Here is a 12980-nt window from a genome sequence, read left to right on the forward strand (position 1 = left end):
CAAAATAGATCCCGTGATAGGTGCTACCATCTTGCGATGCTTACGCAATATGGAGCCAGAGTTGCGCAGTAGAGATCGATGGGTGGAGCTGCTGTAGCCACTTCGCTAACCAAAACACACATTTAACTTGCCGAAAAAAAACAGCAAAGATCCCACACATCGGCGTATTTAACAGCAGAACAGCTTCTTTGTGTTGGTCTGAAGCAGACGTTCTCAGATATGGAAACTTTAATGACTGTCGTGATTGATTTTGTTACGTCTCCTCTCGCCGTTCCTCCTCTACTCTGCTAATCCGGAACAGATCGGCTGCAGGAGACGTATTTGTCAACAGAGCTGTCAATCATCCTTTTTACAGCATCAATATAACTAAAACTAAATTTGTCAGAAAAATGAACACATGGACATAAATCAGCATGATAAGAACTAGCTATAATGGCAGAAACCATGTTTAAGAAACATCTATTTGATGTGTGTTTTTGATTTGATAGTTTGACTCATGTCCCATCTGTTAACATGGAGGAGGCGGGCTTTATGAGCTATACTCCAGCCAGTCAGCAGGGGGCGATAGAGAGGCTTTGGCTTAACTTTTGGGAAGCTGTCATGTCATCCAACTTTTTATACAGTGTATTGTTCAGAGACACAGGTTAGCTGGCAGCTTGAATGGCAGAATTTACTTAATAACTTAATGTAACTGTATCCACAATAGAAGATGCTTCCTCAGCCTGTGCTGCGTGTTGACTTTCACTGGCTGACCACAGGCTGTCTCCTGTTTCTTACAGCACAGGTGCAACAGTGAGCAGCAGCCCCAGGGAGCACCACCAGCACCACACCTCCACGTTCTCCTCCCCCATGACCACCGACCCGACCCTGACTGACACCGACAGCAGCCTGAAGACGGCCGGCACCGCCGCTGTCGCTGTCCACGCTGCTGCTGCTACGGCCGCCGCCCCCCTGGGCTGCTGCAGATGACTATCATCTACACCTCCTACTGGTCCCGGGCGGAGCAACCTGGTCACATCCCAAGACCACAAGCTCGACACTGGCTCCTGGCCCCGCCCCTTGCATTCGCCTCCTTCCACCCCTTCTCTGTGCTTGTCTTCAGTAGTGTAGCGATTAGCCAGCTAGCTGTTTGAGAAATCTTTCTGAAAGGACAGATATTTTCTTTCTTTTTTTTATTACAGTTATAGTCTTTTTTTTAAATAAGGATTTTTCTCTTCCTTTGAGTCCTAGCTGTAATTTATTGTGGCATTTCTTAATTTTTCAGAAACCTAAGATGATGATAAGAGAATTTTTATGATTTCACGTCGTTGCGGTTTGTATTAACCGACAGTGAGAATTGAAAGAAATATCTGTAAAATGTTTTAATGTGATCTATTTTTCTGTTGGAAGACATTTGTTTCACTTGTAAGCTACTGCTTTTACAACTCGCCATATAAATGTAGATTCAGTTTGTACAGATTTTATGGTAGATGTAGTTTTATCTTCGATACAAGTTTGCAGCGAGCCATTGAAACAGAATTGAATTGACAAACGTATGGTCTTAGTAATCCCCTTCTTTTTTTAGCTGACGTAATATGCATACTCTTTGAAAAGCATACGACATATCCTTTTATTTGAGCTGAGATCATGTGGATTTACTTGTAAATTGTTTATTTGAATTGTGAGTCACTACTTCTTCCTACATTGTAAAGATTTAATTTGCTTATTCTTCACTTCCTATTCAGACATGACTCTTAATCACTATATGATTCATTGACCTTCTACATTTACGCTAAGGGAATTTTGATGGCACCTTAAGGTCCTGCAAGATAACGTGTAGCTTTTTGATGACTGTCTTCTGTATTTTTTAAAGTGCTTTAAAGTACCTCTTCCTCTCGTGTGCGACAGGCTGTGTTGGAGTTGTGGAGGACTGGATTTAAGGAGCGCTTTCACGTTTCCCGAAGGCTTTCTGTGACAGTGAGGTATTGCTTATGGTTAAGGACTTGAGAATGTTTAGCGTTGTTGTGCTTTTGGGAGGTTTTTTCGACGAGTTGTGCGAGGTTGTGAAGTCGGTGGCGGTGTAAGTAGAATGTGCTTCGGTTAAGTAGGGAATTGTGACGTAGAGAACGCATGCGAACGTGGAGATTTTCAGTGTCATGGGTGGAAAGTGATTCTGCAGCCTGATGGACGGTGCAAAAAAAAAAGATGTCTGCTTCCTAATACCAGATCCTGTTATTAGTACTTTTGTGAATTTGGCAATTTGAAAGTGATTTTTTTTTTTGGCCAAACACTCGGCGTACCAGATTTGCCTCCAATTGTGAACAAAGAAGCTAAAACTTTGCATGTGAAACAGCAACAGCACAAACAACCAGTCAAAAGAGACGAATTATTCTTACTGTATGCAATAATAGTGCCCTGTTTGAGTCTTTTTGATTTAGCTTTGAAAGGAAAAGTGCCTGTTGTTTGTCATTCATTCCTCAGTACGTGGGTGCAAGTGTTTTCATTAGGTTCTCATGGCGTCTGGATAACAACCGTAGCGTTCCCCGTTAAGCTCATGATGTATGATGGGGGTTGTAGTTCTCACAAATGTATCGTATATTTTTCTACTTGTTTTGATTTTTTGACCCTTGAGCGGAAGGCCGTGGTGTCTTGCAGGGTAAGAAGGTGATGGCATATACGTTGAGATGCTTAAGCGTGTGTTTGAGTCATTTCAGAAGAACAGGCAGTTTAATAAGGTCTTTCATCAAAGTGAAAAGAAGTGTTTCTTTGCAGTGACAACAACCGAATATAGGTTAATAACAGTTTTTGGCATTTCTTTGAGTACTAACTTAATATGAGGATTGAGAATGAAGAGGACAGATGTGTTAAAAAACAAACTACTGGATCAAACTAAACTTTGCGTGCGGTTACTTGTCAGTATTTTGCGGTGGTTTAGAATACTTTTTACTGTTGGACAGCAGAATAATGCTGACGTTATGAGGACGTATCTGACAGGCAGAGTCTAAAAAACCACAGTGCTTCTGGCTAACTAACGGAAAAATGCTCTAACCACAGTTACTCAAGTTTAAACGAGCCGCTTCAGCTTAAAGCACCAGGCATGTTTTATAGTGGTTTGGTGACATTTGATGATCATGAATATCGTGGTTGTAAAAAAAAGAAAAAAAAGATCCATATTGTTTTTTAGTTTAAAATTTTCAGAGATTTCATGCTGCCTTTCTGCCTGCTCGAAAGATTTGCATAACTAAACCGGGTGCGAGAGGCAGAATTAGGATGTTTTGGGCTGTCATGGATCATGAGCAGCTGTTGTGGATGTTGATAGCAGAGGCACAATTATTACTGACAGACTGCAGCTCTGTACTGTGCTCTTTTTAAGCAACCTGTTATAGCAAATCATCTAAGGGTTAACAAGGATGTAACCATTTATTTATCTGATTCTGATTAACAGCAGGTTTTCTGCCGCACGCTGGCTCCTTCTTTCCTTTTAGTTCTGGACTTGCACCAGCTGTTTGTGTCTCCTTTGTTAGTTATGAGTAGATTCTAACTAGTAAACAAAGTGGGTTGCACCATTAAAACAAAAGGAACGTTGGTTTGGCATCGTTCCACACCAATTTTAAAATTCCATTTCCTCTAGAACATCAGTTCTTTTCAGATATTCAATAAACAGCTGTGATTGGCCTGACCTGAATCAGGTCAGATGGAAAGCCATGTGAATGGGAGGGGCAACAGAGGCGTCTGCCAGAGCAAATATAACATGCAGATTTGTCTGTTTCACAAGAATGTCTTAAAAACCTTTACAATGGCTAAACTGATCACTAGACCCATTTTAATGTTGCATTATTAACTGTAAAATATCATCTAAAAATTTCAGTATCCCAAATAATGTATTAACCTAACCTTTAAATCAAACTAGCTCTTTTTAAGCTACTTATGCTAACAGAGAAGTGTGTTTCACTGAGTTTCTCAACGGTTTAAATTACCTGAGAAATATCTTTAACATAATGTGAGATATTTAATGTTATTTTTGTGATATTAATTTTGAATTTCTAAAAACATTCTTCAATCTCAACTGCTAATATATTGGCTAGCAAACATTAGCATTGCCACTAAGCTACACAATTAATAACTTGTATATTTGCAGGCTAATGTTAGCTGTGTTAGTTAGCTACACTATATACTATATATATCAGTGAGGTAATGGTTGTTTGGTCAGTGACCTACACAGCAGTTCAATTTTTAATATAGGCTAGTTTTAGCTATGCTAGTTAAACCTGACAGTTGCTGGGGGTAAATATTTCGTCACTGCTAATCTCAAAGTTTATTTGGTGCAACCCATTTCATTTTTAAATCTCTCCCTCTTTAACTCTTACTTTGTAACTAGGTTTAAAGTTACCAACAGCTGGTGCAACTGGCTGCTCTTCCGTTTGCAGTCACCAGAATTAAAGGGAAGGTCGAGTAATTATTGAGTAGAAGTACCATGCTTTAGAAGCAAGTGCAGTCAGATTAGAACAGTACGAAGCTAAATTCAATCTGCAGTCAGTTATTGTTCAGTCGAAGTGCAAATTTGTTCAGTCGTAACTATGATGTTGATAATTGTTAAATAATGAGTAAAAACAAGGACTCGCGCTGTTTCACATCTATAAGGGAGAAAAACGATAGTCTGTATCCATTTGTCATATTAGCCCATTTATCATATTAATCCATTTCTCATATTAGTGAAAATAATCAATCAGAAAAAAAACTCTTTTTGTCTAAAGTGCTCTTAATTTTCTTGGCCCAGCATCGAGGGCTTTAATCGGAGTATTTGTTTTTCTTCTGCTTAGGTTGTTGTTGCTTTTTTATAATTACTGCATCTCTCCAAACAATGTCATTCTGATTTGAGTTGGCTTTGATGAACTACCTCACGCTGAATTTCTGCCAGTTCTCGAATATACTTAGTCGCCTGCAGAATTAGCTATCGAAGACGTGTGAATAACAGATTCCATTATTTATTTATTTGAAAGTGTACTATTTGTTGGTTTCAACAGACTTCTAGTTTTGTACATTATGTATACTTCACCTAGAAGTAAGAGAATTGTTATATGTATTTTTTTTTTGTTTTGTTTTTAAACTAAATGTGCAATACCTTCAGCAAACTGTGCTAGTAGTATGTGATGGGCCTAGCCTTTGTTAGCTGTCTCCTGAAGGTAAAGAAGATGTTTGGTACTGTCAATCCATGTTTTCCTTTTTTATGAATAAGATCAATTTTTATTTCTGTGACTTGTTTATAGTCATGATGTTACGTAATCAAGTCTTACCCACCAAACAAACCTGTTGGCCAGCGTTTGATGCAGAGACAGGAAGTCCTTTGAGTTACAACCCAGCCAACAGACTTTGTTTTGGAATGCGGTGAGGACAATAATGTTAATAAACACAAAAAAGATGAGTAAATACCTACAAGAAATCATTATATGTATGGTGCTGGTTTGTTATGTTTGCTAGTGAATCCAGCCATGCAAGTAGTTTTAAGAATTCCTGGATCTGCGCGTCCTAAAAACCGCAACCAACGAAGAAGTGCACTACTAGAATACATGCACTGGGATCTGATGATGCCACCTCTTAAAAAAGTAAAAAAAAAAACATGTACTGCAAATAAAAGAAATACACTTTGATTTACTGTTGTATGTCTTCTTTCCTGTAGGTAGTCTCCAAAAGCTGTCGCCTTGCTGCATTTCGTTTACACCAGGGATAGCAGGTGGTTCATAAATTTAAAGGCTCCATTAAATTAAATTAATTGGAATATAAGTCCTGTTTAGAAGAGATGTAGGCGTAGTTATTAAAATAACAGTGTAATAAAGTTGAGTAAGTCTAGCTTGTTTCTCTGTACCATACATTTGCTGTTCACACACATCAAAGAGGCGTACTGTAGCACTGAGCGTAATGTTCCTTTTAATATTGGCAGTGTAAATTGGCAAAAAAATAGTCCCTGACACATGCATTTATTTATTATTTATTAATTAATGAGGGCCCTATTTAATCTATCACACGTGGTCTAAAGTGCATTGTCATGTGCATCTACTGCAGGCACACTACACTGGTTAAATGCAACGTAAGGTGCAAGATGCAAAGGGGGTGCATTTAGTCTCTTAAAGAATAAAAATGGGGTTTGGGCAGGAGTTAGAAAACAGACTGGCATGTCAAATTCACTTATAAAGCCAGGCATGCGTACACCAGTGGCAGTGCTATTTAAATAGGGGATTTGGTAAGTTGGAGAAGTGAACAGTTTTCTGCAAAGTACTGAAGAGGTCTTTCGGATGAGAGGTGAAACGTCAACCAAGTCCAGTTGCCTTTTGGATTACGCTTAAAATGACCATGACCGGGATGACTGAGAACCTTCACAGACATCTTTTCTGCAAAGGCAAAAGATCTGATTGTGGGCAACTTGAAAGCACCTGGGCAGATCATCTGTAGGAGCCGCAGGAAGCAGGCCTCAGAGGAGGTAGAGGTAAGCATGTCCTCATCTTCTGGCTACACCTAAAACACCTGAATGATGTGGAACACCACCTGAATACAAAAACATTACATTTACACATATTTTCAGAATCAAAGAACTGACCATTGCACAATGCATTGTGGGATATTGTTAGCTCCACTGGCAGTATTTAGAATGGGATGCTGAGTTTAAGGACAAAGGATTGACCCACTCTGCTCAGATATTTCACCAACTACATTTGATCTTAGTCACCTTTATTCCCATACAAGTCCATTCATTACAATAGTGGAAATCCATAATAAATAAGCACCATCAGCAGAGCACTAACAAACATTTAGCCTTCGTCATGAGACATACATAAAGGGAAATCAATGTCTCTGTTGGAATCAAAGAACCTGCAGAAGATTAAGACCTTTATAGTGTGACCTGGTAGTTGTAGTCCATAAGAGACGGACAGTTACCTTGTAAACCTGTGCAAAGAAAGAGGATGTTAGGACATTGGCTTAATGTTTCTTTATAAAATATAAAAAAAAGAAAAACACAGTCACATTGTCCAACCAAAAGCACACTTTCACTGTAACGATACTGTTCGTCCGGCCCTTTAAGAAACAAGTGTCATTCAAACCACTTCTGGACGGTCGTCTGGTTGATACTTAAAAAGGCATTTCCCACAACCTAACCACATGCAATCCTCACAAAGGAGGGGTATGAAACTCTTCGTGTTGGGAATCTAAAATTAATTGAACTGGACACGATTAGTGGTTATGATTTTTCCCCCCTCTGGTACTTTTTAACATTTTTTCATCAGGCTGGTTTTATCAACAACACATTACATTCACGAGGATACATTCTTATTCCAAACTTCCATTCAATTCACAATTCACCTTCACAAGAATATTGGCACCTTCCAGGGAGATCCAGTCGTTTATCTTCAGCAGTTCTTTGCCACATTAAAAAAAAACAATCGAACAATGAAGCCACTGTGTGTACTAGGAGAGAATATATGCACTACATTTCTTGACAAGCAAGCAACACTACATTTTTCCTATTGAAAAACATTTCCCTGAAGGCACAACCAGGAAATTCCATTGTTTCTTTGAGGGCAGTGTTCAGCTTCATGTGCCAAAATCAACATGGCTTCCATGCAGGTCGTTCTGATCTTTAGAGGGCGAACAGCTGAGGCGGTCCAGCTTTGGTATTTACTGTGTACTGTAAATGGCCTTCACCTACTTAGCCACATGTCCTTTGTCCTTGGCAGCATGCGCTGTGTTGTAAATGCTTCATTGTCCCTGTTGTATTATCTGTACATTAAAGGTATATTGACATCTGTGAGGATGTGAGTGGTCCGAAGACTGAGGCTTTGCCATCGAATGGATTTGGAAACCATGTAGATGGTGACGGGAGAGGCACTGGAAGGGCCTGAGGACAGAGACAGTACAGAGGCTGCTATTGCAGACGTTCTTACTGCTTCAGTTGAGCTCCAAAAGGAAGCTTTCAGAAAATCTGTTTGTTGTGATTTACAAATATGAATCTACAGTTAAACATCCAAGAAAAATGGTTAACAGTATAAAATACAAGACAGGAGGATAAATGCAGGTGGAACTTTTGCTAAAGCGAACACTGTATGTTGAGGTCAGTTCAGTCAGATTAAAAACACGTTCTCACCTACCAACAGCACCTGAGCCTTTTGGGCAGATCATGAAAAAAGCACTGGTTTTAGGAGTGTAGGTTTAAAGACCGTTTGTCTGCGACGTGATCAGATTCGTTTTTTGATGCTCGCTGCATTGGAACGATATGTCCCACAAAAATCGTATTCAGCCATGTCTCTTCTAGGAAAAAGTAAACATGTAACTGAATCATTTGCTCAGCAGCTACAAGCAAGTGAAAATGTGTTTTTAAATAAGGTTGAAATGACCCGACAGTAAGAGGAATAGCTTTACACTTAGAGGAATGAATTCATTTGCTTTCTTGCTTAGAGTTGGATGAAAAGAATGATGCCAATCTTCTATCTGTAGCTTAGCTAAACATAAGCGCTTTTTACCCTTTCTTTTATGTGACGATTACAAAAGCAAGCTTAGGTAGCTTTCCAGGTGTTGAAAGCACTGGGCTAACCATTCCCCCATGTTTTTTATCTTTATGTTAAGCTAGGCTAACCGGTTGCTGTAGCTACATGACAGAGGTATCAAACTTTGCTTTCAACTCTTGGCAACAAATCAAATCAGTGTAGTCTCCAAAATAAAGCACTATTCCTCAAAGACAAAGACAAGTATTAGTAAGCTGTCTGCATTCAACATTGCAGCTTTAGCAAGGAATCCATTCATGTAAGGTCGTGGTAAAGTAGTGGTTGAGGGAGTCAGTGCTCTCCAGTGCAGAGAATGTCAGAGAAATTATGTTGCACCAGAACTGGCACCTGAACTGTTGAAGTACCGCCTTCACAAGACAAACCCTGGACTCATCAAGGAGTGTGATAACGAGAGCGCCGTCTGCTTATCTCAACGCTCCATTTCAAGCATGCGCTCAGTCAAATCCCCGCTGTTCTTTGAGGAGATGATTCTGAGGAGGACAACACAGTCATTCCTTGTTTGATGTTTGCATCATGTCTGAATTTCAGTTTCTTTAGGGTTTGTCCTGAATGTTTACAAACTCGGCCGATTCCTTTGTTTTCTTTTTTTATTCTCTTTTAAAGGAACGCCCTGATGCACCGAGGAGGACGTTAGCCCTTAAAAAACACCAAATCCCCCAAATATAAAACCTGACGAGTTGCGCTGCTGTGTCAGATGTCACTAGTCCTTGCACCCAGGGCGAGATCTCCCAGCGTGGAAAAGAAATCCTCCATCTCTTTCTCCAGAAGCCGGTTGCGGTTCTCTGCGTCCTCCCGCGCCCGCTCGGAGTTTCGGAGTTTGATCTCCAGCATGCGTTGCTTCTTCTTCTCCTGCTCCATCTCTTGTTCCAAACGCTCCATCTGCGCACACAGAGCAGCGCTGGACTCCTCCAGTCTGAGGGGGTGCAGCACAGACACAGAGAATCAGTCAGTGACATTTTTTATCCTCGGCGACATTGAACAGCGCTTTAATGGTACCAGGACTAAACCTAAAGCTGCACTGGGCCAGGTATTTTTTTACACCTTAAAGGGCCGGTTCACCCAAATCTCAAACACGGGGTAAATCACCCTTGAAGAGAGAAGTAGATAACTCTTAGTTTACCTATTTGCCCAGAGTAATTTTTTCCATTAAAATCACCGTACAAGAAACAAGTTAACATTTCCAATGGGAAAATAAAACTGCTAGCAAGTATACGGGTTGTGGGAAACAAAAGAACAATAAATAAAATATCTGTCGTCACCATTTCCTCTCCCACCAACCACAAGATTCTTACTTTGTGTGTAAATCATGACCAGTGTTGCCAACTTCTCGCTAGATTTAGTGACTTTTCAGACCCCAGCGGCGACTTGTTTTTCTAAAAAGCAACTAACAACAAATTTAGTGACTTTTTCAGACCAGTGAAATACAGTATATTGTAATTAATTCCCATGTACGCTGCTCAGAGTAATCGCAGTTCATGGCTCCTCTGCTAACAGCCCCGAGTTGCTCTCCTCTTGTCCTGTGTGGGCGGGGCTGGCCTGGGGCAGCGGACAGGAAGAGGACAACGGCCAATCGGGCAGCTCGCTCGCCGCAGCAGCAGTGGGAGTTCAGTTGTTATGAGTTTCTATGGCTGAAAATATCTGAATATATCTGAAACTCTCTGCATTGAATGAAGCGTGAGAAAGCGGTTCACTCTATCTTAAGCGCTGTAGCTCTTATGCCATTCAAATGCTTTTTCTATTCAATCTAATTCTGCAAAGTTGTCGGCTAAAATTCTTCCATTTCTGTCAGAGTACAATAAAAAATAAATCAGTGGGTCAAAGATTATTTTTTTTACCACGTGATGGTCACTAATATGCAAATTAGCATATGACGTCATCCGGCGACTTTTGGAGCTCGTGCCGGCTACTTTCATTGGAAAACAGTCGGCCACACTGATCATGACATAATACAATTAAAGCGCTTTTAAGCCCAGCAATAAAGAGTTTGTCAGGATATAAATATTTTTACTTTTTGAACCAGGGACATTGTGGTTATTTTCAAATCAACCTCAGGACAACTGAGGTTTTGCAGTTTAAGATCTATTTTTAACAGCAGGGCACGCCCCTTCCACGAATCAGAACAGTCCAGAACCTTGAACATATAATGTACATTTAACCATGTGAGAAGAAAGCTAGTTGTTTGCTACAGTAGGCAGAATGATTAGAAACTTAGGACCCCAACCCCCCTAAAAAGTGTAATTTTAAGGCCACAACTCAGACTTACTTTTGGATCCTGGATTCGTATGCAGTCTTCTGTTTCCTCAACTCATCCTTCAGTTCGTCCACCAGGCCGCTCAGCGATAGATTAGTCCCGTCTCCATCCTCGGACATGATAATGGACGGCACCCCGGCTGCCGTGGCCATGTTTCCGTTCTCACTACAAGCTGCGCTGCTGCTGCACAGCTCCATGGCCTCGCAGCTGTCCTGCTCAGAGCTCGGGTCTGTCGTCATCCCTCCGTCCCTTCCTCTGTCGATCTCCCTCTGGCTCTCCATCCACTCCCCCTTTTCCCCACTTTCACTAACGACTCCAGAGTTCGGGTTCGCAGAGGGCTCACTTCCCGAGTCAGGGACGGAGATTTCGCAGGAGGAGGTAGACCAAGGTGTGCTGGCTACGCTCGGAACGCTCCCCATGCTGGAGGAGGACGTGACGTTGTCGTAGGTGGACAGTCTCTGCGAGGATCCGGTGGAGTCTCGATCACGAGCAGACCGCTCGCCCGATGACGTGCGCCGATGCCCCCTTAAGGAGGACAAACCATTCATGAGCCAGTTACCTCCACCTCCACCTCCACCTCCTCCCCCAGCAGAAGACACACTGGTAGTATCAGCCACAGAGCTGCCGCTGCTGCTTTGCTTGGCTTGCGGCTGCGAACGAGGAGCAGAGGAGCTTTTGAAGGAGTATTTCCAGGAGGGAATGGCCTTGGCTTGTTTACTCGGGCTGACTACTGTCTCCACTTTCCCAGATGAAGACCCCAGTTTTGGTCCAGGGTTCAGGTTAGGGGTCTGGGTGGGCGTGACGGCTGCGCATAGTTTGGCATCCAGAGATGAGGCACTGCTGTGCATTTCTTGGTCGGGGTTGGAGATCGGGCAGCTCTGGAGGTCCTCCTCTGAGATCCAGGCTCCCAGGCTGCGATGCTGGAGCTGATGCCCCTGGACAGGAAGCTCTGTTTGGGGCATGGCGGGTCCCTCTTGGTCCCTACCTGAGTACAAACGGATGTGTTCCCTAATGAGGATCGTCATCAGGTGTTGGACCATAGAGGTGCCTGTGGATCACAACCAGACAGGATCTGTTTTATTTCAGCTTCCATCCAGCACATACAAAGTTTAATATGTACTGTGTATCTGTGGTGATTTGCCTGTACATCACATTGTCTGTACCTTCCATTATTGTGACTGGATCTTCCATCTTGGGTCGAAGGATATTTGGTCCAAATACTGTGGCGAGGTTCTGGACACTCATCTTGTTCTCGTGACAGTGAGACTGGACCTCATCTAGGAATCTGAGGAGCGATAACAAAAAACAGTCATTATTTTGAAATACCTTTATTCTATTGAACACAGGAACCTTGAAACCAGTAATAAAACCTGATATCTACGGTACTATGTACCACAGTCAGTAATTAAACCTCGTCTTAAAAAGCTTAATCTTTATTCAGACACCTTAGCCAATTAGAGACTTATCTCTAACCTTCCCTTTCTCTGTGGAATCCGAAGGAAAGCAGTCGCCAATCACTTTTTTCAAGATAATAGTTCAGTCAGGATTTGGAGTCAACCACGGCACAAAGCACTGGGGGGAGTGACAAATGACCTCCTATATGCTTCATATACTTGTCCTGCTTGATCTTACTGCGGCATGTGAGAGTCTGGATCACCTAATTGGGTCTGGTTTGATTTCTATTTGTCACTTTGCTCTCAGTTTTCACATGTTAACAATGAATCCTCAATGCAGCTGAAGTTAATGCCGGAGTTCCACAAGGTTTGGTTCTTTGATCGATTGAATTAAACCAAATTGTGCGCTTTTTCTAGGTAATATCACGAGGAAACACTGCAGAAATCTTCTGTGTTATGCAAACGATACTCAGTTGTACTTATCAATGAAGCCAAATGAAGCTAATCAGTTAAACAAGCTTGACGCATTCCATAAGACCAAAAAGACCTTGTGGCCTTACATTAGAAACACTCATCCTTAAGAAGCACATGTCCTTCTACTCCCACATAAAACACATTTCACATAGTTCCTTATCACCGCTCTAAAATATTATGCTCACAGGATGCAGGCCTGGTGGGCAGAGCCTTCAACTACCGGGCCCCTCTCCTGTACAAGTCAGGATCCGGGAGGCAGACGCGGCCTCCTTTTTTTAGAGTAGGTTTAAAACCTTCCTTTTTGAAAGAGCTTATAGTGAGGGCCGTAGT

The 12980-nt window shown here is 41.7% G+C and overlaps 2 protein-coding genes across 6 annotated transcripts in view; one reads left to right on the plus strand and one right to left on the minus strand.

Annotated features, from left to right (window-relative positions):
- The window catches only part of mapk8b (mitogen-activated protein kinase 8b), a 33223-nt gene extending 27596 nt beyond the window's left edge, over window positions 1-5627 (plus strand). For 3 of the 5 annotated variants that reach the window (XM_069664725.1, XM_069664723.1, XM_069664724.1), the window contains exon 12: window positions 780-883. In XM_069664725.1, coding sequence (XP_069520826.1) covers window positions 780-796 — 17 coding nt within the window. In that variant the 3' untranslated portion in view covers window positions 797-883. Of the gene's footprint in view, window positions 1-779 lie in introns of all 5 variants that reach the window. The other 2 variants (XM_069664727.1, XM_069664726.1) reach the window with 1 other exon arrangement.
- A 3275-nt stretch (window positions 5628-8902) lies between these two features.
- Window positions 8903-12980, minus strand: part of arhgap22b (Rho GTPase activating protein 22b) — a 35573-nt gene continuing 31495 nt past the window's right edge. Inside the window, exons 8-10 of the mRNA XM_069664351.1 lie at window positions 11946-12067; window positions 10795-11830; window positions 8903-9444 (exon numbers count right to left, since the gene is read on the minus strand). Of these exons, the coding sequence (XP_069520452.1) occupies window positions 9222-9444; window positions 10795-11830; window positions 11946-12067 (1381 nt within the window). The 3' untranslated portion in view covers window positions 8903-9221. The remainder of the gene's footprint in view (window positions 9445-10794; window positions 11831-11945; window positions 12068-12980) is intronic.

This window comes from Semicossyphus pulcher, unplaced genomic scaffold (assembly GCF_022749685.1).
Source record: "Semicossyphus pulcher isolate SPU_LCO1_2020_fin unplaced genomic scaffold, fSemPul1.0.p SCAF_16, whole genome shotgun sequence".
NCBI lineage: Eukaryota > Metazoa > Chordata > Actinopteri > Labriformes > Labridae > Semicossyphus > Semicossyphus pulcher.